This window comes from Miscanthus floridulus, chromosome 16, assembly GCF_019320115.1.
Source record: "Miscanthus floridulus cultivar M001 chromosome 16, ASM1932011v1, whole genome shotgun sequence".
In the NCBI taxonomy this organism is placed as follows: Eukaryota; Viridiplantae; Streptophyta; class Magnoliopsida; order Poales; family Poaceae; genus Miscanthus; species Miscanthus floridulus.
Genome location: NC_089595.1, coordinates 26,946,240 through 26,974,014, shown reverse-complemented (window position 1 = coordinate 26,974,014; position 27,775 = coordinate 26,946,240). Strand labels below are relative to the sequence as shown.

The 27,775-nt window shown below is 45.6% G+C and overlaps 1 protein-coding gene and 1 pseudogene across 1 annotated transcript; both read right to left on the bottom strand.

The window, feature by feature from the left end:
- Positions 1 to 10,104: 10,104 nt before the first annotated feature.
- Positions 10,105 to 11,352, bottom strand: LOC136512038 (scarecrow-like protein 9). The gene has a single exon (XM_066506046.1). It carries the CDS (start codon positions 11,350 to 11,352, stop codon positions 10,105 to 10,107), a length of 1,248 nt encoding a protein of 415 aa, XP_066362143.1.
- A 6,391-nt stretch (positions 11,353 to 17,743) lies between these two features.
- Positions 17,744 to 25,666, bottom strand: LOC136514159 (uncharacterized; annotated as a pseudogene).
- Between the last annotated feature and the right edge of the window lie 2,109 nt (positions 25,667 to 27,775).

Sequence of the window (27,775 nt, the reverse complement as noted above, 5' to 3'; positions counted from 1 at the left end):
TATGGACTGACCACCAACAGTCTGGAGTCGGTCACCAGCTGACCCATTCTAGACCCCCACAAACGGGGAAGCCGAGGCCCCACTCGAACTAGCCCGTTAAATAGCTTGCCGAGCACCATGTTTCGTCCATCACAAAGATGAGCCGACCCTCAACTAGACCCCTGCTACGCGCGGGGGCTTGAGGAAAGTTGGACTCGCAAGGTGACCGAACGCTCGGTCATAGTATGATGATGGACCGATCGGATCCTAGGGACCAGAATCAAGAAAAATCTCTCTGACCTCCTGAATCCTACGGTTACATGCCCCTAAGAAGACCAATCGTGACAAAAGAGAACCGCCGCCCTATTAGGACACGCCACGGGCTACAAAAAGAAGGCCAAGGCCCTCAGAGTCCACCCATCTAGAAAAGCCTTTGTGTCCTCCGAGCACACCATCCGAGCTAGATGCGCAAATACAAATTTACTCGTCGGTGGTCGAAAACACCGACACCTATGTTATTTTATTTTTATAAAAATTATTTAGGTTAGCTATGTGTGTTATCTCCTATGCAAAATTTAAAAAGTTCAAATTTTTAGTGATTTTTAAAACTAGGTCAAAATTTTTAGGGTGTTACAGCGGGAGAGGATGGTCATGATTTTCTTTTGAAACTCATTTGATCTTATGGAAAACTTATAAATTATGTGTGTGATAAGTTTTCTACCATGACAAGATCACCCCTCTATTTAGTATATGAGAGGAACATGGACTACTATGGAGTAAATCTATCCAATGAAAAAAACCCAATCTATCTTATTTTTTTGTCTTCCATCTCAAACTTTTTCAACCCTCTTATTGTACAGCACTTCTCTCAACAACATTTGTCGGTGTCCTAGGTGCCCTTGCTAATCCTAGAATAACCCTGCTACACTCATGCCCGACGAGTCTTCCATGAAGGTGTTTGCGTGTCTTTCGAGAGAAGAACGAGCGTTAAATCGGATTCGTTGGTTTGCTGGTTGGCTTCGCTATTTAGACCTCCCTCCTCTATGTATCTTGGTCGTGTGCAGCCCAGACGATCTAGCCCTCGCTAGTTTAGCCTGAACATATTGCTACGACTTATTTTTCATTTCTAATTCCGTGTCTAAATTTATGTGGTGCCACATACTGCAAAAATATTTCTATAACTGTTTTCAACTCGTACTTAGGACCTATTTGAATCCCCTTCTCTAAACTTTGTAGCTCTAAAAACTTTAGAGTACTTTAGCTCACTTTTGAGGTCTAAAGCTCTAATGCGAGGTGAGCTAAATTTTAGAGCACCTATTTGTAGACTTTAGCTCTAAAGTTTAGAGCTCTAAAGTTAGAAGGGATCCAAAACAGACCCTTACTTAAAAATGAGTTATCATCGGTTGTAGCTTGTAGGGGCATGGGCTTGTTCGTTTCGCTGAAATTTGGCTTATACTGATGCTTATGCTGATTTGTTGTGAGAGAAAAATATTGTTCGTTCGCTAAAAAGTACTGCTGAAGTAGTTCCGGCCAGATAATTTATAAACAATAATCAGTTTCCCAAATACTTAGACCAGAAATCTCTTGTTTTTTTTTTTGACAACAGCCAGAAATCTCTTGTTGTGTTGATGCTTAAACCTTCTTGACGATGTGATGGGCCAAATTATTTTCTGTTATTTTTGGACTTTCTTCCTGTTCTCTTTTTCAACGTCTCCCTTTTTATGGATGGGTTTTTGTAACCTTCTTTATGACTTTCTCATTTATGGAAAGTACGATAGCGAGAGGAAGGTAACAGCTTGTGTTCCAATTGGCTTCCTGGCAAATGTTTCCTGACAGACTGGTGTATTTGGTTCCAGAATTTTCGCTCAGGTGCCCCCCACAGTGTGACACTGATCATAGAGAGATACGCTATAAAATATTTTTATAGCTGGGAAAATGTAATTATTAGAAATTAAAGTTCAAAGAATATTTTTTAACACCATCATATTCGTGTGGTCCACACTAATTTCACATGGGAAAAGAAAATCAGAAAATCATGAAAAGGTAAACAATATACACTTTGGCCTCGCCTTTTTGAAATGTTGGTTACGAGTACTTTTAAGAGGATACTAATGGTTCTTTACTAGAACATCGTCGTGGCATCGCTTTTCACTCTGATCGCTTGATGCATTTGGAAGGAGAGGAATTCTCTTCATTTTCAAACATCGAGAAGCTACAGCAACACAGGTTGTTCGTCTGGCTGCCCTTGCCTGGAGTAGCATTCTTCTCGAATATGTAAAATGTTTGCACATCTTTATATTAAGGTAGAAAAGTTAAATAGAGAACACGCTTCTGGCGAGCGCCCTAGACGGTCTACAGGACTACAGCCGCAGACTGGACCAAACTAGCATATAGATACATATATCGATATTACACAAATAGTAGACAACCAAGATAAGGGCAGCAACACAGCCTAAGAAGGGGGCTTGCACTTTCGCTGGTGCTGACGCGATTCCTTCCGGCGTCCTGGAAGAGCGCATCGTAGGCCTTCATCGTCGATGCGCTTGGCATTGACAGACCCATGACCAAACTCGAACGCTGCATGATTAGGATCTCACCTCGTTTGGAAGCAGGCACCTGAAAGAGGCTTTGAGCCACTAGACGATTGCTCCGCAGCGGCAGCACCGCCTTTGCAGGCGGCTGCTTTTGTGGCTCACGAATCAGCAAGGCCCTCTTACGCACAACTTTCTTGGTGAAGTTCTTTAGACGTCGCTTGGTGGAGTCGTCGTTGTGCGTGATTTGGGTAGCCCCTGGCGTCGTATTGGGAACATCCGCCATGAGGTGGACCGGACCGAAGCCTGGCGGGTAGCCCTCTCCGTCCTCCGTGGATGCATCAACGCCTGAGGGGCATGACCTGTGTATGCTCTTGCTGAGGCGACACTGGGGGCGAATCCGCTGGCCATTTGAGTAGGGCGTGGAGGTGGTGTCCGCAGCTCCAAGTCAGCATGCTGGGACAGCGTCCGCTGGCTGCAGGTGCAGAGACAGGTGACCATCATATCGCCTTGGCTCAGTCCTCCAGCTGGGTGGCCGCTGGAGTTGAAGCCAGGTGACCAAGCGCCCAACTGGCGATGAGTGAGGCTACGAACTCCTCCAACATCGGATCGTCAGTGGCGTCGCGACCATGGGGCCTGTTGTGAGGCCACGTGGCCAGCGTCAACTGGTCGAGCCCAGGAAGGTGTGTCCCGTTGTACGGCTCGCCGCGGTCGGCTACATTGTAGCTGGAGGAGTCATTAGTGTCTACCCCCGACAATCTCCGGCGCCTCCTACGCCTTGGGCCGACAGGCACAACGACAGTCGGTAGAGCTCCATCCGACTCCGCCATACCGACGTGGCAGGTGGCTGGGTGCCCGTTGTGGCCATCCACATGTGCCACCAGGTATCACCACTGGAAAACTGGACTTTGTCGAGTGTTTTTTATCGGGGCACTCGGCAAAGCAATATTTTGCCGAGTACCGCACTCGGCAAAATAAAGCACTCGGCAAAGGCTGGCTGATGTCGGATGCCAAAAATCCAGACATCTCCACATGTGACGTCGGATGCCAAAGTCCATTATTCCATGTAGCTGCAGTTCAAATTTGAAATATCCCGAAAAATTCGACGAAACGAAATAAACTAATGAAATATATAAAAAAAGTCAAAATTGCCACAAATTTTAAAATAGAGTTTGAAATACTGTCATAAGGCCTCAGAAAAAAATTTGGGCCCAAAATAATTTTTTTTTTGCCGAGTGCCATGGGGGGCACTCGGCAAAGTGGGCTTTGCCGAGTGCCGGCCCAGGGGCAGTCGGCAAAGTTGATTTTCAAAAATAAAAAAAATTTGCCGAGTGCCTGGGCGCTGGCACTCGGCAAAATAAGTTTTAAAAAATTAAAAAAAATTGCCGAGTGCCCAAGGCTTACACTCGGCAAAATATGATTTTTTTTAAAAAAATTTGCCGAGTGCCTGGGGCTGGCACTCGGCAAAATAAGTTTTTAAAAATAAAAAAAATTTGCCGAGTGCTGGCCCTGGGGCACTCGGCAAAGTTGATTTTCAAAAAAAAATTTGCCCTAAAAGCCCACCCCAACCCCGCGCGGCCCAACCCTCACGCCCCCAGCCACGCCCGCTCCCCCGCGCCCACCCCAGCCGCCGCCGCACCCACCCCCACCGCTGCCGCGCCCTCGCCAGCGAATCGCCGCCGCCGGCGAGCCCTGCCCGCGTGTGCCCGCGCCCGCGCCCTCCGCCGGCCTCGCCTACGACCGCGCCCGTCGCCGGCCACGCCCGCCGCGCCCACCCCCGTCGTCGGCCGCGCCCCGCCCCGACAGCTCCCCGCGGCCCGGCCCCCCTCGCCTCGGCCGCCCAGAGGTGGCTGGCTGGTGCCGGCCGGCCATTTCCGGTAGCGGCGGCCGTGTCCCGGCCGTCCCTTCCCTGGCCGCGCCGCCCGTAGGAGCAGGGGAGGTAGGAGGAGCAGGGGAGGAGGGAGAGAAGGGAAGGGGAGAAGAGGAGGAAGAGGGGAGAAGGGAGGAGGAAGAAGGAAGAAGGAAGAAGGGAGGGAGGAGAGGAGAAGGGAGGAGGAAGAAGGAGAAGGGAGGTGGAGAGGAGAAGGGAGGAGGAAGAAGGGAGGAGCCCCGACCGCTGTCCACGCCTCGTTAGCGATGGTGCCGTGCCCTCCGCGCCCCGCTCCCGACTCCACCCACCGTCGACGAGCACACTAGGTTCGCTCTTCCCTTTTTATTCAAATCGTGCAATGGATGTCGGCCATCGAGCCTTTGTTAGTAGTAATAGTTGTTGTATGTGGTTTTCGGCCATCAAGCCGTTGTTTGTGGATGTTGGCCTTCGTGCCGATCTTTTTTGCAGGTTTTTGAAACCTCCTCGTGCAGGAGAGGTTCTGCCGAAATTTTCAATTGTCACTAATGTATTGCCTTTTTATGCAGGAGGAGGCCCCGGCGGAGGGACCTCGGTGACCCCGATTGTCTTCGTCAGCGTTGCGGGTCTGCCTGCACCGCGTCACGGCGCCACTGCACCGACTCGCCACAGCCCCGCTAACCTGACCTCACCGGCACCCTAGGTCAGCTAGCTAGGACTAGGACTCTTCTTATTGCGTGCTCATCTAACCATTAAGGTTAGCTGCTATAGCGAATAAAGTCCATCTGTTATGCAAGGAAACTAGTTAATCAAGACTAGAGCTAGGACTTGGGCCATGCCATTTTTAGGGTGTGCCGTGGCATAGTCTTTGCTACAGCATGGCTGTTTGTAGAAGGCGTTTAAAAATGCCTTTAAAAGTCATCAAAATGCCTTCAAAAACTTTTTTAGGCATACTTGAGAATGCCTGCTATAAACTGGACTCAAGAGGTCTTTTGAGGCATTTTTTTTCAAAACGCCTTTCAATATCAATATATAGAGGCATTTTGCAGCTGCCTATAATAGTTTTTAAAGGCATTCTATATAAGCCTTCAAACATTGATAGAGGTGTTATTAAAAATGCCTCCAAAACCAACTCATACATGTAGAAATTTGCTAGTAATTAATATCAAAACAACACAAATCCATCGAGAAATTAACCAGTGAAAGCACATGTTAACAGCACAATCCAAACATTTATATCTTTCAGGCATACACAGTTATATTTGTAACCAAACACAATCAATAAGGTAGAAAAATAATCAAATATCCATCTTCAAATGATGTTCCCAGGTCCTTATGTTTAGGTCCTCAATCCTGAATGATGCAAGTTTCTTGCTCCCTTTATAAGAGTGTCCATATCACAACTATGCATATGCAAGTGTAAATCCATCTAAATATACTATGTTGCCACAGTACCGGCCTTCATCAATGTTCATGAAACCAAACTTATGTTACTCCTGCTTGAAACTAAACATGCCCACATCCAGCTATATACATTTTTGTCCTCACTTGGCAATTGCGCCTGCTTGAAACCATACGTGTCCCAATGAGTGAAGGTATATACACTAGTGTGCTGATGTATTACTGTAAGAGGTAGTACCATGAATTTTCAGAAATGACTTCAAAAAACAGAAAACTGGAAGCAAGAGATGCTTACTTTTAATTGTACTAAAATCGAGATGTTGTTATATGTATGTTGCTTTTGTGACCCTCTACAGACTTGGATGATGTAAGTTGCTCTGTTTTTTCTTTACATACTTTCCTCCTTGCTTGCCTGCTTTCTGGTAAACTCTGTGAAGCAACTTTGATCGATCAGAATTTGCTTCCTATTTTTATCAGAATACCCTTTCAATTAAGAACAGAAAACCTAACTAACCCTTTCAGATTTATTATTAGCAAGGTTGCATGCCTGTAGTTTGGACCAAATGAACCATTTTTTGGGTGCTAGCACAGTTTATAGTGCTAAAGAGACAACTATGAGCAAAAATGAAAAATGGAAGGTTTACCAGTAATATAAGTATGAAAAACTGGTGAATGATGTTAAAAAAACTACATATTTTCTCAATCGCCATAGTCAGGACTGGACCAAAGTCCATATATATGCTTGTGAAAAGCACAACCAGGTACACACCTATAGTTCAGTAGAAAAGAAAAATACAGTAAAAGATGCCATTATAAGTTGGTGCAGGTCTTACCAGTGCTCCACCCTCGAGGAGCAACTCATTTGTTACTGGATCTTTCTGGATGGCAGCGGTAAGACCAACGCCACTGCTCCCGAGTCCGGTGGTCTACACTCCTCTTGGTGCAACATTGATGATATGCTTCAGAAGTTGACTCTTTGCAACACCAGGATCTCTCATCTAGCATATGTGCAGGTCTCCTCTGATCTGTGCATTTACATTTCAGTCAATAATGGGATGTGAACAGTTGGAGAGAACAAAGCCTTGTTTGGAAATGAAAGTCATACTGATTCCTAACTGCATATGTACCTTCATGCCACCTGCGAGCGTCCAATGGGGTGCCCATGGCCAAATATTTTAGGTGCCAAGCTTGCCTACTTAATATAGATATCACCTTCCTCGCCCAATTGGCCAACATCACCTAGTTCATATCATCCATAGTTTTGCAGTCGCGAATCAGACAGCTGCAGAAGACAAATGGATCGCATGGCATGAACCTCGGATGACTTACTCATATTTTTTTCTTCATGAGAGCATTTAGCTAGTGAATTGAATAAACCAAAAGCAGAAATCTGAAAGCAGCTTCCCTTAGAAGCTAACTGTAGAGTACATTGATACAGAAATGGCAATAACAACAGAAAAGTAGAGGCTATTGTCCTGCAAAGCAACTAAAAAGAAAAACAACTCAAAGTGCAAGAAAGCTACAATTAGATACATGCCCTGCGTTGATAATTAGATAGACTGGAAAATTATTGGACTGTATTTTTAGTTGGAGACACAAAATTATGTAGCTCCAAGAATGATTAGGACTATTATGTAGTATAAGTGTATAATAATAATCCAATATCCTTATATCCACAAAAGCGCAAGCTTGCAAGACATTTTATAGGTAATGTTCCACGGACCCCTCATCTTGGGCTAGTCGAGATTAGGCATGATTTCGTCTATAAAGGAAAAGATGTCTATATTGTGGCTCAACAGGCCGTGCAGGTGTATTGTCGGCCTTCGTGCTGTTGTGATTGTTGGCCTTCGTGCCGTTGGAATTGTCGGCCTTCGTGCCGTTGTGATTGTCGGCCTTCGTGCCGTTGTTTCTTGCAGGTTGGAAACCTCCCCGTGCAGGGGAGGTACTACCGAAATTTTCAATCTTGAGTCTAACACATGCAATCTCTTCTCTTTTGTGCAGCCTCCGTCGGCGGGTTCAAACAATCCCGCTACCGTGTCACTGGCAGCTGATCGCGTCAACCCTTCACCGCAGTCCGGTCATTCACCGTAGTTCTGGGGGCCACACCTGCAGTCTCCGTTGCCGCAGTAGGGATGTTGAACTTTGTGATGTTGAACTTGTAATAATAAACTTGTGATGTTGAACTTTGGTGCATTTGTGATGGATTTTCGATGGATTTATTAAATATGCGTGTGCTTGTGATATATAATGCATGTTGGTGATATAGATGTGATGATTGATGTATATATATATATATATATATATATATATATATATATATATATATATATATATAGGGAGAGGCTATTCAGCAGCCGGCTACAAAATAAGTTATTCTGTAGCCACCTCTATTTACCATAATTTTATATACTAATTTACCATAATGTCAATACATATTTACGATAGTTGGGTTACTATAATACATAAGAATATTTACCATAACGTTATAGTAAACCACTTAGTAAGGAGTTACTGTAAATCTCGTAAATTAACATAGTAATTATCGTAACTCAAAGTGGCTACAGAATAAGTTATTCTGCAGCCAGCTATAGGATAGTAGTTCTATATATATATATATATATATATATATATATATATATATATATATATATATATATATATATTGTCTGTTACAATGGAATATAATTTTTTTTGCAATTCTCGGGGTCTTTGCCGAGTGCCATGGGCAAGGCACTCGGCAAAGATTTTTCAAAAAAAAAAATATATATATATATATATAATTTCTTTGCCGAGTGCCTCGCCGCGGCACTCTGGCAAAGTATTTTTTTTTAAAAAAAAAATCAGAAATTCTTTGCCGAGTGCCTAAACAGGGGCACTCGGCAAAGAAATTATTTAAAAAAAATAAAAAAAAACTTTGCCGAATGCCTGACCAGGGGCACTCGGCAAAGTAATTTTAAAAAAATAAAAAAAACTTTGCTGAGTGCCTGGGTAGGGGTACTTGGCAAAGTACTTTTAAAAAAAAATAAAAAAACTTTGCCGAGTGCCTAGGCTGGGGCACTCGGCAAAGTAATTTAAAAAAAAATAAATTTTTTTTGCCGAGTGCTGGGTCGGGCACTCGGCAAAATAACCGTTAACGGCCGGCGCCACAATGGCCGAAATATTTTGCCGAGTGCCGCCCCAAACACTCGGCAAATTTTTTTTTATTTTACCGAGTGCTCCAATAAAAAGCACTCGGCAAAGACCCTTTGCTGAGAAAAAATTTGCCGAGCGAACTTTGCCAAGTGCTACACTCGGCAAAGCCTTTGCCGAATGCAAAGGGCTCTTTGCTGAGTGTAAAACACTCGGGGCCTCCAGTAGTGTATGCTGGAGTTGGTAGTAGACACCCTCCGCTGCCGCTTGCAGTCGCGCGCGAGGTGTCAGAATCTCCGGCAGCACAGACAGCACACCCTGTGTGTGGAGGGGAGATAGTTAAGCACTTCCCGTGAAGGTCTATTGAAAAGTGGGGAGGTGGCCGACGATCTACCGAAGGTGCAGGCCGTGCCCCGTCGGAGCCGCTTGATGCCCCCACGGTAGGACCTCGCGCCAGCCGTCAGCGTCCGGAGTAGAGATGCGCTTGCGGGCGCCGGAGTGCGGACCGAGCCGCAGGTGGACTGGCACACGCTGCACGCGGTCAGGTTCGGCTACCACATCCTTGCCACGGACCGGTAGCCCATGAATGAGCCGCGGGCGTGGCTGACGATGCTTGCTGTGCCGGCGGCGGGTATTCGGCCGTCAGGATGGGGGCCTCCTAGGGGACGCGCCCTCCGCCTCCATCCGAACGTTGGAGTCCCTTCGACAATAGGAATCTAGTCTAGTACTTCCTGGAGTAGCATTGTTAGTTACTTTTGTTACCTAGCCTAGCGTGTGTTCAATCTTTGGTTGCTTCCATAATTCCGTTTGCTGTACAATTGGTCAGTTAGCGTGCTCTGTTTCTTTCTATGCCCATGACGCATGCGTGTGCGTGCGTCTTTGACCCCTTTGTAAACTGAACTCTATTTTCTACTTCTTGATACAAAGCTACATAGCTTTCTTGCGTATTCTTGAACAAAAAATGTAATATGGTTCTTTGATGTGGTTTTTAGACTTATTTCTCTATGAATCTGAAGTATGTGTTTATAGAAAAGAAAAATAGGCACTTAGAACTTATAAAGAACAATCCGCTTATAGAACATATGAAGATAAAGAATGACAGAAACAAAGTATCGCAGCCATTTTCTTTCGTCATATGCCAGTTAAAAACCGAAGGAAAAAAAATCTATATTTGGAGTATCAAGGTACAGATGGTGCATACCACCAACTATCTGAATCTTACTGATCAGCACATGATCCATTAACCTTCCATTTGGACAGTGCATACAGTACTCTCCCTTTCCACCCTTGTAGCAGCCAGCCGCTGTCTTCATCAGCAACGAAGTCCTCATGGTAAAATTCTTTCTTCATCCATAACACTGACTTCATGATGGCAGGATCGAGAGGAAGCTGCTCGAACCCAGCCTTGAGGCATCTTGCTCGCCACTGCTGGTAAGTTTCTGGCCTCTCAATCCTGTCAGCACCCTCACATGCTATGATGTTTAACATATCCCGCCCAAGCATTCCACCCTCCAACACCTTTCTTTCTTCATTATCCCGTGGAGCGTTCATATCAAGCATGTCAAACATCGAGGAGTAATGGAACAGAAGCTCTTTGAAACGTGTCAGGAAGAAGGGGGAACTGTATGATCCATTCAGAATGCCAACAATAAACACCTTTGGGTTCATCCTCCTCATGATCTTCAGTACCCTATCCCTTGCGCTATCCATGGCAACTGTCTCATCGCCGAGGTTCTTCATCCGGTACATGCAGTGGATTATAAGCATTTCATCCTCCTCAATGTTGAGATCTTCGATCTGAATATCTTCATATCGTGAGTAAATGCCCTGATACTGAAAGGGCACCTTGTACATGTTTGCATAGTCAGCCAACAGCTTCCCTGCCCACTCAATGCTCTCCAAGGGGTTGAAACCTGGCCGAGGAACTTCAATTATATCTGTGATCCGAAGCCTTGGAGGCATTCCTTGCTCACCGAAACGCTGAATCAGTGATGGCCATTGAAAAGCAGAGCAGACACCAAAATCGACGATGTGCACCTTGGATTGCCCCACTGAAGCTTCCGAGATAGTTTGGTTCGCGAAGGTTTGTGATGCCCTGTGGAAAGGGCAGACTGCAAGATAGAAGTTGTAGACCTTCAACATGTCTTCGTAGCTTACTTGCTTCGCCCGCATCTTGTGGAACAACTGACTCCCCGTCCCAGCCAGGCGTGCCTCAAGGCCATTCACGAAGTAAAATGCCAGTCTCTGGCACCACTCTCCATCTCTCGAGGAGTGCTGCCTTATCTTCTTGATGAGCTCACCAGCCAACAGACGGTCGTCAGCTGCCACAGCTTGTGCACAGTGGATGAGGAGGGTCCTTAGGTCGACCACCTCTTTCTTGAGCTGCCTAGTACCCCGCAACTTCTGTTGAGCAGGTGCTTTGCTTTGACCCTTTGGTGAATTTTCACTTGTTTCCTTTGCAGCCATGTCTCTCAGCCTTGCTGTTTCAGTGAAACCATGGCATAGCAGAATGCTGTCGAACTTTTCGTTTCGGCTTATTTCGCAAGTGACGGTATAGTTTTTACTTCTCCCTTCCCTGGTATCCAAGTCCTGGATATATGGATTGTTCCTGTGGTCTGTGATCTGAAAGATTGCATATTTGCTCTTCCCGACTTCTTTTTTTGCCTTAGCAGTGGTCAGTCTGCAGATAGAAAGCTTGTCATTGTCCAAACAGATCACCATCTTATCAAACCCCTTTCCATCCTCGGCTTCTCTTCTAATTTGCAAGGCAGAGAAACCAAATCTTGAGGCCCTCCCAGTGCTTGCCAAGGGCTGATATGGCAGGAAAAGACTCCTGCCGTAGCTATATGGACTCAAAGGGGTTGGCAAGGGCTGCAACATGATGTGACTGGAAATGTCACTAGTGAAACTGGTTTTGCGAGGCCTTTTGTGATAATTGCTACTACCTTCATCAGGTCCTCCTGCTTCGCTGCTGTTATGTAGTGGTGACCAGTCGAGTGAAGGTGGGTATACCTGCTCGAGAATATCATAGAAGGCCTTCTCAGCAGCCTGAAGGGCGGCCTCCCCTTCATGCGAGCCGACCCTCTCATCGACATCCTCCATCAGGATCTGGCATATGTGGTGAAGAGCATTGCTTGATCTGATCCTTTGGTAGTCTGGATTAACCCCTGCAGCAATCTGATGGTTCTGTCCGAGGTTGCTACTGACATTGTACATTCCAGGAATGGTGACTACACGGGAGAATTGCATGTTTTCATTGGTTGATTGGGAGAAGAACTGGTGATCACATAGTCTGTGGTCATACAGTGTGAGTTGTTGCTGAGAAGAGGAAGAAGAGCCATCTTGCCGTTGTCCAGGCATTGTAATGGTGTACAGATTATCAAAGGGAGACTCAATCACCATCGAGTATTAACCACACTGGGAGGATTAGCCCTTTAATAGAACAAAAATGTTCAGCTTGTCTCTGAGAGGAAAACTAGTTTGTATTAGAATGAATTTTCTGCAAAGATAACAAAAATTAGGTCTATCTTACTCGTATGCTGGATTAATCCATTATAATTCATGCACCTAATATTCAAAGTTTTGTTAATAAATATTTATTTTATGTAATAGGTTATTTACATCAGCTAGATTCTACTGCCACTAACAAAGCATGTTTTTAGCTAGGTGGGGGTGGTTAGGTGTCACATTAGTGGTACAAGCGTCAACAAATGGATATGCGACCCATGCACACTGTGATGGGTTGATGATGTCAGAAAATAAAGAAACTGTTAGCGTAGCCTATTAAGAATCTTCTTGTTGGCATCAGTGGCACACATGAAAGACTGATTTACAACATTTCTTGCAGCAAAATGGATGCTCCTAATTTTTTTTATCTCTTGTCTGAGCTGCAGGATGCATGCATAATGCCTAATCTAGCTTGGACATGAAGAGAAAGCATTGAAACTGTACTTCACATACCTTTATTAATAGCAATGTCACCTATGTCCAAGTCCTTCAGCAGGGTGTGGCATGAAGAACAGGGCATGTCTTTCTCTCTAGGCAATGCAAGCAGCCTTATATAGAGATTAAAAAATATATATATCTTGACCATACAAGGCTTGAGGTGCCCTGTGATGTTATTATTATTATACTGAACAGTGAGACTTGCATCAATGTAAACCAAGCATGCAAAGTTATCGCCTCCCAACTTGCCCTTTTGTTATTATTGCTCTAAGTTTCTTCTTTGGCAACACCGCCCATGGGGATGTCGACATTCAGGATGGAGACAGAAAATGGTCCAGACTGTCTTCTGACCCTCTCTAAATTTCTTCTCAAGAAACACCGCCCATGGAAGATCGATAACAGGCCAAAATTGGGAGCAAAGAGCAAGACCACTTGATCAGCTGGTTATAGGGTTCCGTACTTCCATGCTCATGAAGGATTTTGACAATATCATCTATCTGCCCTGCTAACTAGCATGAAGCTAGGTTAACGTGAATAATATGATGGATTTATATCCTAACAATAGGTACAAAACTTGTTGACCATATAAATGAAGTCATAATTGTTCACCCAAATGAGAATGATACCATACACATGAAGTTTTTGTTCACCCATATGGCAAACTTGTATGAAGAACTACAAGAGAAATATCAGATAATGCATGGCCCAATGCAATACTTCAGAATGATATCATCCTACTTTCTTGTCTGCACTATTTTAATTTTTGGCAGTTGATTGTATTTCTTGGATAGCAGAGACGATGCATATCCTTTTTTTATGCGTCTCCAAGTTTGAACATTTTGCCCATAGGTGTCCCATCTGTAGCAAACTATAAGGTACTCAGCAGCAAATATATATATGATAAGAGTTAAATGCACCAGATGTCCATTAACTTGTGAGAAGGTTTCGGTTAGGTCCATCAACTTCCAAAGTGATTTTTTGGGTCCATAAATTTTGTACGTATATCACTTAGGTCCATACCTCTCCACGTTGACTTCTCGTGCTGATGTGGCATGATGCCGTGCAGGTGGCTTTCTCCGACGACGCTTCGCGGCTGGAGCGGAACGCGACTAGGCTCGTGGTGCGCTGGAGCTTCCCCGCCGCGGCGAGGTCCCGGAGCACGTGGTTGGGCAGACGCTGCGACTGCGAGCTGAGTGCCATGTGGAGTGCGAGCGCGGGAACCGTGCGGGCGCGCGGCCGGACTTGGAGCGCAGCAGCAGCAGCCGCTGCCGGCGCGGCTGTGGGCGACGGTAGCTCCTGCGCGGGAGCCGGCGGCGGCAGCTGCAGCTCAGGCGCATCGTCGTCGGCCGGCTGGGCGTTGTCGTCGGCGCTGGGGACGAGGTTGGCGCGGCCACGGACCGCCCCGCGGTGCCCGCGGACCACACGACGGCGCCACCGGGGGCGGAGTGGAGCACGAGGTTGCCCGCGGCCATGAGCTCCGCGGATGCGCCCTCCCCGACGGGCTGGCCGCGGTTGGCGGACCAGACAACCTGCGGGATGCCCGCCACCACGGAGGTCATGAGCCCGCCGCTGTTGCAGTAGACGACCGACGTGGAGATGACGGAGGTAGGGGAGGAGGAGGTGGACAGCACGCCCCCCGGTGTCGCCTACGTGCAGACCATCAACCTCGACGGCGAGTCCAACCTCAAGACGCGGTACGCCAAGCAGGAGACGATGCCTACGCCGGCCGAGGCGCTCGCGGGGCTCATCAAGTGCGAGAGGCCCAACCGCAACCTCTACGGCTTCCTCGCCACGGTCGACCTCGACGGCCGCCGCGCCGTCTCGCTCGGCCCCTCCAACCGGCCGGGACACGAAGGTGATGCTCAATAGCTACGGGGCGCCGTCCAAGTGCAGCCGCCTGGAGACACACATGAACCGCGAGACCATCATGCTCGCCGTCGTCCTGTTCCTCCTCTGCGCCATCGTGTCGCTCCTCGCTGGCATCTGGCTCGGCGACCACGGTGACGAGCTCGGGGTGATCCCCTTCTTCCGCAAGAGGGACTTCTCCGTCAAGGACGACCCGGACGCCACGTACAACTGGTACGGGATGGGCGCCGAGGTGGCCTTCACCTTCATGAAGTCGGTGATCACCTTCCAGGTGATGATACCCATCTCTCTGTACATCTCCATGGAGATCGTCAGGGTCGGGTAGGCTTTCTTCATGGAGCAGGACAAGAACATGTTCGACGACAAGCGGCAGGCCAAGTTCTAGTGCCGCGCGCTCAACATCAACGAGGACCTGGGCAGATCAAGTACGTGTTCTAGCTCATATGTTGGCAGCGGGTTCAATTCTTGGCGCCGTATATCACTCCGCGTATACAACGTACGACTTACTTATTTTAGAGAGAAATACATGAACGCCATAATAAATATAAAAGCTGCTTGCTGTTGCTGCTCGCCGGCGCCGTGCACGCCGACGGCGTCTACTACCCGCCGTCCGGTGGCCCCGCCGTGCCCGTGCCCCGCGAGCCCTGCGACCCCATCATGGCGCTGCTCCAGGAGCTGGAGGTGTGCGAGGGCATGAGCCATGGCGCAGCTCATGTCCAGCCGCAACGGCGACCCGCAACGGCAGCAGGAGCAAGAGGCTGGGCGCTCTCGTTGACGACGGCGGTGGCCACCCCACCCCCTTGCCAGGTTCCGGACCCTCCCAGTGGCCACGCTCACGCCGGGGACCACCTACGCGGCGTACCTGGTGTACGGCATCGCGGAGGGCGGACACCGCGGCCTCAGCTTCTCGGACCAGGAGACGACGGTGGCCGTGGGCAGCCTCGTGGTGGCGCGCCGGAGGTCCAGGAGAACTTGCCGCGGCCCGATGCGCGGCCGCGGCGCCAGGCGCCCTCGTACATGCTGCCGTCGGTCTACAGGAACTTGCCCGCGCCGCTGGGCAGCAGCTGCTCCGCCTGCGTGGCCTCGCCGAGCGCCTCGGCGTCCTCGTCCTCGCCGGCGCGCGTCCGTGAGCGGGAGCAGCGAACGGTGCGTGAAGAAGCCCCTGAGCGAGGCCAAGTGTGGCACTGGCCGCAGCTCGTTGGCGACGGCGGCGAGCAGCAACAGCAAGCAGCTGCAGCGGGGCGGGTCGTCGTCGTCATCGTCGGGCGGGTCGTCGTTCAGGGCCGACATGCAGCGAGCAGCAACAGCAAGCAGCAAGCAGCTGCAGCGGGGCGGCAGAGCACAGGGGCGCTGGAGTCAGCTGTTGGAGTTGCGCCGACGGCCGGCCACGGAGGAGGGAACGAAGCGCCGCGGGAGAAAGCTACCTGCACGTCCGCATGGCCACAGCATCATGCCACATCAGCACGAGAAGCCAACGTGGAGAGGTATGGATCTAAGTGATACACGTACAAAGTTTATGATCCAAAAAACCACTTTGAAAATTGATAGACCTAACCGAAACCTTTTTATAAGTTAATAGACCTCTGGCGCATTTAACTCATTTGATAAAGTAGATGCAGTCGCACCATATTACGTTAGCAGGCATAAGCCACCAAGAAATGAACCTTTTTCTTCTCTGATGATGAAAACTAGAGTAATAAAGTAATAATGGACTGGCAGATGGATAGTCGATGACACTGCATACAAGATGCAGGTACAGCTAATGGTGTCAAATGGAGAGTGATAGAAACAAACGAATCCAGGTTGGTATGGATGAACCAATAAAAAAATCTTATGTTTTCCATCCTTTTCTTGTTAAGAATGAAGAATAAAACCATTTAAGTTAACAATAAGACCATTTAAGTTAAAAGGAGTTTAAAAACTCCTTTTCTTGTAAAGTTATGGAGTCCAAAAACGTCAGGATATGGAAAATAAATTGGGTGAGCGACGGGCGCAACAAATCCCGCGTGCGCTCCCCAGCCCAATGCACGGCGCGTGGAGTCCGACAACATCGCACGGCGACGACGGGCCCATGGTGCCGTACGACAACCAGGGAAGCGTGGGTGGAACTGCCCCACCCCAACACGACTTGCGATACCGAGCTCTGCTTTTGCGACATCTGGGTCGGCCTCCACGTGGCGCGCATCGGGCAGGGGAGCGCACGCGGGCTTCCGTGCACCAGTCGCTCACCCAATTTATGCGCCGGGGAAACAAATGCGGATGTATACATATATGCACCCACCGGCCCGTTCGGCTTACCAGAAGCCGGCTTGTTCAGGTTCTTTTTTTTTCAGTCGGAATAGTATTTTTCTCTCACAACATTTCAGTCAAAATAGTGTTTTTCAGCCAGTGTCGGCCAAAATTCAGCAAGCCGAACAGGGGCTTGTCTAATTAAATTTGCAAATCAGTAATATTTCTCATGCGGCAAGGCTGTTCAAACCTAGTGCTCTATCCTGGCAGAGCCAAAGCATGTTCATTTGGTGCTGGCAGATCTGGTAGCCAGGCATACTACCTCGGTCTTCATATCATATCATCTGGTGCAAACTTTTCCATGGAAGGTTATTTTTAGCAGCTCTTAATAACCATATTTCTGATAGTAATAATCATGCACCAGGACATACTATAACAGAGCTCTGGCATTGGGTTTATGGAATGATGCTTCTGACCAAACAGATTGGAACATATGCAAAGGCAAAATGCCCTCGTATCGATAACTCCAATGGAACAGGCACAATGATACATATAGGATGATATGATTCATCCGATAAAACAAAGCTGCCTTACAGTTTGCTTTTGCATAAAATCGCCTGTAACAAAACCCAGAACAACTCATGTGTTAAAAGTTGCACATCGAATTCACAGCTTGATGCAAGTGAATGTTGTTTGACTGCAAACTCAGTGATCAACATTTTTGCCATCTGATTGAGGATTCCATACGCAGTGTTCTACTTGGCACTGAACTAATCCCATAGGCCATAGTACCAAAATTACAGTGGGTTTGGGAAATAACATTACAACTCGGAACCGTTTTTGATACAACGTTCGTTCTAAAATGCTCCTTAATCTACACTGTCCTGGTGAATCTCTTCTAGTTGACACGGTGAGCAAAGGTCGCATGGTATGTGCACGAAAGGAGCTTCTTAAAAGTGAGCCAAACTGTATACTAGCGTCCACGAAAGCTGCAAGCAACAAAAAGGGAAACAACATGTCAATGACTAAATCGAGATTGATCCTTTGCTTTTGAAGTAGAATAGATACTGGCTCATAGGGTTAGGGTTTGCGTACGTGTATTCATAAGGATAAGTGTGCGTGCATGTTGAGCGTCTACGTCTATACTTGTGTAATTTGCAAAAAAAAAAAAAAAAAAAAAAGTTACTGGCTCAAAAAAAAAGAGAATAGAATAGTTACCAGGAAAAGGGTGAAAGAAGCGAAAAGCCCCTCCTGAAGTAGAGCTCCACGGCTTCCATATTCCTCCTCGTCAATCTTCAACAGGTATGCAGGTATACATACCTGCTCAAGGAGTACAACGTGGAGAATCCATTTTATCTTAACAGGTTTTTCGGTTATGCTGTGGTGAAGAATCATCTCTTTCCCTATCTGCAGCCAAACTGGGCTTTCCTGTAATTCTGTATGGCATTAACATGGTATATGCATGCGGCATTAACAAGGACACCTGTAATTCTGTATGGCTACATGCATTCCCTGTTCTCTCACCCACACCATAATAATCTTTTGCATTCTTCCATCTTTTGACAGGCTTTTTCAAGGACAACGTCATGCACACTGCGCACAACACAGAATAGTAGTAGCTAGCTAGAGCTCATACAACTCTGTTTCTTGTCACTCGTTATGTTGCACCAGCCAACAGCCGTTTGAGTATGGTCATGGATCACAAACATGCACAAATCTGTGCCATTTAGTTTAGCTAGTTTGGAATTGGTCCCCACTTGATCTGTCCCCACGCTCCGTCACCGTCTACAGCAGAACGGTCCGGTGATTCTTGCCAGCCTCTCTTTCTTGGATGCGTCTGCTTCTCATGTGCGCCTGTATCATGAAACTTGTCAGCCAAGTGTGCCGATACTGGTCTGCAAACTTCAGTGCTGTCGTCGGAAGGCCCGCGATACAGGTCTGAAAGCCGCCTGATCTTTGGAAACTCTCGCTCCTCTGAAATTTCATCTTGTTCCATTTCTACCTGTACATTCAAAACGATGAATCTTTTTAAGTACCCCTCCGATGCCAAATAAAAAGTGTGAGTGCCTGAAAAAAGCATGCAGATGCATGCATTTCGCATGCACAGATGTGCAGATTAGGATGCAAATAGACAACATGGCTTTCCCACGTGTACAAGAAGGTTCATATACCATCATCAACATCGTACATCGCATGCCCTTTGAGAAATCCTATCAGCTATGTTGTAAACCGATGGATGGAATTTAGTCATTCAAACGGTCAATAAAGTTCTATGTGCCCTGCCTTTCGTAAATCTTAACATGATGTAAGTGGACAGTTGCCAACCCGACATGCTGAATTACTGCTCAAAACACAACATTTTTAGTTAACAAATAGAGGGGGTGGGGGAGAGAGATGGGGGCAACTTTGTACCTCATCACGCGTAATTTTCATTTCATCGGCTGTTGCACCTTTTGCCAGTGGAGATGCACCAGATGTCAAACGAGATGGAGTTTGCTTCTCTGTGGTCTTATCAACAGGCAACCAAGGCTCTTTTTTCACTGCATGCACAGTAAATCCAGGAGGAACTTCCATTTTAACAGACCTTGGAACATTTAGAGAGAACCTAATGAGAGGCTTCGTTTCAATGCCATGGATAGAAACACCAGCTTCTGGCCCAGCAGAAGAAATTGCAGGGAGCTGGCGGTGAACTTCAGTAAAGCCAGGAGGAATATCAATCGGAAATCCTGGAGGACAGTCCAAAACTAGACTGGTAAAGCATCGGCATAAGACACTGGAGTATCTTTGATCTGAAGCTGACGGTGAGCTTTTGTGAAGCCAGGAGGCACATCTAGAGAAAACCCAGGGGACATGTCCAGCATAAGCTCTGAGCTAGCCGAAGATCTGTCAGAAAGTTGACATGCAGAATCTGTAAAAAAAATGGAAAGTAAGAAGCTTAATAAGAAACAGGATTGATCAAAACAAGACTTAGAGCAATCAGCTGAATAGTGTAACCTTCTAAACTAAAATTGTTCTTGCTTGCAGAGTCATGACTGCAGCATCTGTTAAGAAGTGAAGAACCAGGAGCTGTGCAACTGGATGCAGGGTTTGAATCAGGAGTTCTGAGCACTGCCACACAGTCATTGTCCCTATCAGTCTCCTTGCTTCCTGTTAAATCCAATGCCTCTGCAATCCCCTCATAATTGTCCCTCACTATAGCGCTGTCTTTTGCGACATGCATTGTATTGTCTATTTCTTCACCTTCTCGTGCATCTAATGTCACACCAATATCAGACATGGCATTCTCTCTCTCTCCTTGCCTTTTATTGCATCCAATTTCATGCCTATCTCATCAGATCTGTCACAAGAAATTTCATTTGGTGGACTGGAATTTCTGTTCACATTTTGTATATGATTGCTGGGTTTACGCCACTTCTTCCTCAGATGTTTCCCGCCCCAAAAATACAATTCATCGTTCTTCCCTATTATGGTCATAATTGTTTAGAAGTCAGATGACAAATTTATACCTGCACACTAGTTTTCCAAAGATATAATAAAAACTCTTTAATATTTTAAACAGGTCCATGCAAACTCCATGTACTGTGCAAGTCAAGTGATAGAAACAAATCCACAAGTATTAGCAGAAAAAGAAAGAAAGAAGCTTGGGAAAAGACAATAACAGATCTGCAAAAACACTCATTCTTGTTAGAACAGTAAAAGGATGAGTAATGGAAACAGAGGTTTGCAAGAACATGCAGACATTCTCTTCAAAAACGAACATGCATACATACTCTGCTAGTCTGGTGCAAGCAACTTGGATGAAAATATCGCCAATTCAGCATCACCAATGCTGGTCAACAGGCCAATATGTGAAGAAAGTTTGTCAACAAGATGATTAAAACTCCTATGTGGCCTGTAATAAATGATTGTTAAGCTAATCAGAGAGAAGATACATGCATGACGTGTGCACAGGTCCAGAGAGACTCCTAAATACCAAGGGTTTTGATTTTTTAAATACAGACACTTGCATGATTTTTAAGACCAGAGTAAACGTTTTACCATTTATTATAGATGTGATCACAAGCCTTAAGAAACTTAATCACCGACACAAGTGTAACTGGCATATATGCAACTTGAAAGTTACTTAACCAGAACTGTTCCTGGCGTTCCTTGCAAGTAGAAACTACACTTACTAGGGCATATATACCTTTGGTGACTGCTTATAAACCATAGTCTAATATCCTGATCGTCCGGGGGTTTCATCTTGAACTTTTTTGGCCACAGCTGGGAAAGAGGTACAGCCTCTAAATTTAAAATTTCAGGCATTTGCTTTGAAGCTTCATAAGCTCTGCAGTCCATCACAGCTGGGCAATGGGCTTCAAGTCCATCACAAGTATGTGTCAACTCTCCAGTCACATGAAATTTGCCCCTAAATGAAACATGGAATCCTAATATTAGTATTTGACTGAAAGAAAAGTATGCAGATAGTAAAATAGCATAATATTACAGATTTCATAACATATCACTATTAGAGCAAAAAGATTGACACTTCCATATTAAAGAAGAAAACATAATCGCATTGCTTCAATGTTCAGGTCATAGATAATTACATCTCCCTCTTGTTCAAAATAGATGTCATTTTAGAGTTAGGGCCTGTCGGTAGTAGCCTAAGGCTGCCCAACTTTATACCCTCATTTAGTCCTTCCTAAAGTGTGCCTATTAATTTTGATGCATGCTTGGGATACATGGGAAAAGTAGTTAGTTAATGATGAAATCAAGGAGGGGCAAAGTAGGAGAAAGTATACTAAAGTTACATAGAAGTTGTAGAGCCATATGTATTTTGAAAATAGCAAAAAGCCTAAACAACATCTATTTTGAACCGAAGGAAGCATGATGTAGACAATTAATGTTCTAGGAATTAGCTTCTCCACCTGTTACAGTCATGAGATAGCTCCAAACAATCACTGTAAAATCAAGAGACAGCCCCAAACAGCTCAGTAATACTATAATATACAGTCACGTGTTACCCTCACTCACTCAGTGATAATGTTCTTATTAAAAAGTATAAGAGTTTATGCCATTGGAATATCAAATTGTCTGTGGGTTAAATATTATTACTGAATGACTGGCTGGCTGCAAGATATACTCAGGGACTGCAACAAGTAACAGTGCAGTAGAGAAACGAAATTTGCCTATTCTCAGGTGAAGGGACAGATCAAACATGTATAACCATCCATAGAATAATTGTGGCTCACCATACATATATGCATACACAAAGCAAGAAAGAATTGCACAATAAGCCAATTCCTTACATCCAACGGGCCTCTGATTGATAATGCATCTTGTGCTCTCCTGCGTATTCTACAAAAAAAAGGATGAAATGAACCTAAAAAATATAGCAGATTCAAATGTGCAAGTGAAAACTATACGTGAGAGTGCATATCTTCACAAGAGTTACGCTCAATAACAAATTAGGATCTTTAGTATACCTGAAGATCTGTCACAACTAGTTGAGGACGCTGAAATCTCTTTTGACAGTGAAGTAAGTTGTGCATGAGTCATGTACTGCAGGCTGTGCGTCGGAGAAATGTTTTTGTCCACCATGTTTCTTTCTTTTGACAAAGCAGTATGCTCTGTAGAAGCCACAGACTGTGGCCTATGTATTGGAGAAATGTCTTTGCGCTGCAGCGTGGCCAGGTTGCTTTTTTTGTTCAACAAATTTGTGCTGGGATTAGGGCTTGATCTACTATTACAATATACATCTGTGGAAGTTTCACTGTGAGCAGGTATTGGGGTCAGCAATACAGGCTTCACACTTGGTTCTTGCCTGATTGGAGCTGCAGCTCTTGTATCCAGATACACCTCCATGGGCTTTTGACTAAGCACAGATGTTGGGCTTAACAAAGCAGGCTCCACAATTGATGCTTGCAAGACAGGACCTGCAGTTAAATTGATGCTTCCACTATCAGGTGTGCCTACACTCTTAGAAGAAGGTCCTGCCTTTGTACCGAGAGGATCCTTGGATGTGGAACACGCACTTGCTTGGGACTAGGAGACACAGGATTTACCACTGCCTATTTTGGTAAACTAGCAGGCAGTTTTCGACTACTCTGGTCTTGAGAATGAAAAATACTCGAATCATAACTCCCGGCAAGTGCCTTTGTACTGTCCATGCTGTCAATATTTCTAGGAGTAGCATCAGTATTCAAATTAGCACTTGAAAGTTGTGAAGATTTGCGATCTGGTGATGCAGGCTTCTTCCCAGCAGATGGGTGTCCATTTTCAGTTCGCCCAAGTCTTTTAGGAGACAATAAACACGAGTTCTTGGATGAACCAGATGGCATTGGCTTTTGAGTGAGTGGCGTCGATCCCACAAGAGATACTTAACGTGAACTTGGCGGTGGTGTTACACTTCGTCTGCATTGTCTTTTTTGTTACCCAGCTGAGCCAACAGTTCTACCATATGGCTTCCGATGTTGTACATAAGTAATGGCTTCTGCAGGAATCAGCTTCACTCGTGGATCGGGTTTTGAATATGTACCGCCAGAATATCTCGGAGTCTTCAGCTTATCAGAAGAGTCTGGTCTTAGAATTCCCTTGGCTCTGGAAGTTTGCTCATTAGTATGATGAATTTCTTCCTGTCTGGAATGAAGCAAAACAGAAAAAAGAAATCACCGTTCTCATATCGATACAGCTATAAATAAGATAACAGAATTCAAGATCTGCCAATGTACAAGAAATGCATGAAAATTTAACATAATTCAGGCCACAGAATTATTTGAATGATCTGCCTAGAGCCTACATAAAAGAAAGATGTGCACAAAGCCAGAAGCTAATATTTCACATGTCAATATTCTATCTTCCAACATAAGAAGGAATCAGGTACATGCAGAGTTTTGGAGCTACATCCACAAATCTTTTCAGACTTTCGCACCAAAAGAAAATGGCAGACATTTAGAAAACCATATAATAGTCGTCTTTGCACTTATATACAAGCATAAACACAAATCACAACTGATCAACAGGATATCTTCGAGGAATTTGGCAACCAAACCGCAAACAAGCACCAATGAAATAATTAAATCGCTTGTGCAGAATACAAGCACGAAATTCAGTAAGAAGAAAAGAAAGGGACCTGCGAATACCTTGTGTACTGCTTGCACTGACAACGGGTAAAATTTCCTGAACCATCACCACATGTTGCACAAGGTGGTGTGTCCTGAGTAGTAGAGCGAAGCAAATGAAAGGCCATCTCAGATACAGGATAAGGTGTATGTGTTCCAAAGCATGATAGAAGATAAACACAAATATTGACACCAAACATTTGTGTATGCGAGTCAAATCTAATTTTTACGAGGTGAAAGTAGCACAACATTTAATTTCATCAGTTAAGTACATGCTAAAAATCATATGACAGAGAGGGTGAGACAGAGGCGTTCTGCAGGAGGCCTCATCAAGACAATAGTAATATACGAAATCATAACATAAACGTGAGAACAGAATCACACCAGAGACGCTGTCTACCTAATGGAACAAATTATCTCGCATCAGTAAATTTCACAGCAACGAAAACAATCCACAGAAACTACAGATAGGAAAGATCAAGACCCAACAGAAACTTGGTGAGCCATTTGCAGCAAAACCCCACTTGGTAGCTATTATTAGTACACAGCATACTGCGCAAAGTATTGGCCGGGGCCATGACGAACAACAAGATGCTCTGCTTCTTCTTTATATATATATATATATATATATATATAGGGAGAGGCTATTCAGTAGCCGGCTACAAAATAAGTTATTCTGTAGCCACCTCCATTTACCATAATTTTATACACTAATTTACGATAATGTTAATACATATTTACGATAGTTGGGTTACTATAACACATGGAGATATTTACCGTAACGTTATAATAAACCACTTAGTAAATTAACATAGTAATTATCGTAACTCAAAGTGGCTACATAATAAGTTATTTTGTAGCCAGCTACAGGATAGTAGTTCTATATATATATAGGCTATTCAGTAGCCAGCTACAGAATAAGTTATTCTGTAGCCACCTCCATTTACCATAATTTTATATACTAATTTACGATAATGTCAATATATATTTACTATAGTTGGGTTACTATAACACATAGGAATATTTACCATAACGTTATAGTAAACCACTTAGTAAGGAGTTACTATAATCTCATAAATTAACATAGTAATTATAGTAACTCAAGGTGGCTACAGAATAGGTTATTTTGTAGCCAGCTATAGAGTAGTTGTTATATATATATATATAATTCCTCATAATACTAAACCCGCACGAGCAGGCGCCACAAAACCCGCCCGGAGCAGTAAGTGCATGCGCGCATCAAACATGATGCTCTGCTTTTTTGTTAAAAAAAATTCCTCATGATACTAAACCCGCACGAGCAGGCGCCACAAAACCCGCCTGGAGGCCGGAGCACAGAAACCCCAAAATCATCTCAAGAAAACCCCCATTTCGCTCCACCCCAACAAAACCCATAATAGACAGCAACCGCGGTCGCCAGGAAGATTTGGTGAAAAGCGGTGCCCTCACGCGGGGTGGGGAAAGAGCTAGCCGATCACCTGCGCGGCCCTCCGCGGCGTGTCGGGGCGGCGAGCGGCCGGCGCCGGCTGGGAAGTGCCGGCTAGGCTAGGGTTCGGTGGGTGCCACGCCGACGCCGGTGGCCTCGCCGCTTGCGCCATTGGATTCCCTCGATCACTAGAGGGAGAGGAAGAGGAAGCGGCGTGAGAGGGTAAAGAGGGTTTTGCAATGTGCGCGGCGTCGTATGAGTTCCGTTTTTTTTTAAAAAAAATGCCACAGTACCTATCACACCAAATCTTGCGCTATGTGCATAGAGCATTAAACGTAGACGAAAATAAAAATTAATTACACAGTTTGGTTGGAAATTGCGAGATGAACGTTTTGAGTCTAATCAGTCCATGATTAAACACTAATTGTCAAATAAAAACGAAAGTGCTACAGTAGCCCAAATTACAAAATCCAGCCAATTAAACACGCGTTGAGTTGGTGGGTGCGCGTTTAGTCTGTCTCCAACGAGAAAATAGGAATTTTGCCACATCAGATTGGGGCTTCGCTCGTTTGCCATCATAAAAAAGAATTCGTTGGATTGCCATTATCAAACCGGATGCACACGCTGAAATGCCATTTCGCTGATTTCTCTTCAATTTGATCATTATTTTTGTTCCAACCAAACTTTAATTCCCGTTTTACCCCTGCCCCTAAACTCAAAACCTTCTCTCTTTCATCTGTTCATGTTCCTCACACGCACAAACACCAGCAGGCCGCTGCCCTTCCCCATGCCATCCCACCGCCGCTGCCCTTCCCTAGGCCGCCGCCCGCCCCAACGCCAGCCCCACCGCCGCACTGCCACCACCCCGCTGCGGCAGCCGTCCAACGCTGCGCCGCCACCGGCTCTCCTCCGGCTCGTCGCCTCCGAGTAGACACGCGCCATCGTCCATGACTGAGTAGACGTCCGCCCCCAGCTCGAGCCGTCCCATCACGGACCTCCACTGCACGACATCGCCGACCTCCACCTGAGCTTATGCAAGGATCAAATTCGTGCACCTCTTGTTCCCTCTCCAAATCTGAAGTTTTTATGTTGGTGTGATTTTCGGAGCCATTTTTGTTGATTTTTGGTCGTCGGTTTTGGCTGCGATTGGGTTAAATTTCTTGAGGGATTTCGATGTTAGGACATGTGTGATCAAGGCTAGGGTGATCCCCTGACAAATCCTTCACTTGAGCACCACGAATCAAGCTGATTTCGTTTTGGGAAAAAACTCGAGTTCATGGCTTCGATCCAAATTTACCGGAGTTTGGGTCAATCCCAGGCCATGATTTTTGGGGAATACGTTCGTGCCAAGGTGAATTTCATCTGTACAAAGTTTGGCTTCGAATCATTGTGATTTGTATCAGTTTCCATTGATTTTTGGTGGCCGCTCCTTCTCTGCTCTAGTTCATCTGTACAAAGTGCTAACTGACCCTATGAATCAATTCAGCTTTTGAGTTTTGTCAGTTAAGTTAGCACTTTCACCTGAGTTGATTCATCAGCCGGTGCTCCAGTACATGTCAGACTTCGAGATTTTCTTTAGAGAATTTCTTTCATTTTACCGACTACCAAACTTCTATGGTCACAGTAGTGCTGTTGGTAAAAATTGATGGGATACAATGTAAATTGATGAAGTCATACATACAGCTTCATGAAGCTCAGTTAACATTGCATTCAATTAAAGTCAACATTTCCTGGTTAAATTTTGATGCCAACCAGTCCTATTTCCACATTTTCTTTGACTGCCTTATACTTCATCTTGAGTTTTTTGCTTTTCTTTTTCAGGTCGAAGGGTGACCCAAGTGATCCTTTGAACAGCTCTAGGAGTCCTGTTGTTGGCGCCGCGCGGTACTAGTAGGGAGGAGCAGGCGTGCCATGGCGGCTCTCCAGGTCCAGCCGCCGCTTGGGGCCATGCCATGCCATGGCCAAGCTCCTCTGCCTCTGCCGTTGAAGAAGAAGCAGGGGCAAAACGGGAAAGAAAAGAGACCACGAAATTTTTTTTTTGGCAAAAGAAAATACTCAAAGGGCATTTCAGCGAGTGTGTCCAGTTTCATAATGGCAAACGAGCGAATCCTTTTTGCGGGATGACAAACGAGCGAAACCCACGTTTCATAATGGTAAAATTCCAATTATCTCGTCTCTAGCGAGCCTACAATCCAAGACTCGCTGTGTTTAGTTCGCAAAACGTTCGTAATTTTCAACCAAACTGTGCAATTAGTTTTTTTCGTCTACATTTAATGCTATATACACATATTGCAAGATTTGATGTGATGGCTACTGTAGC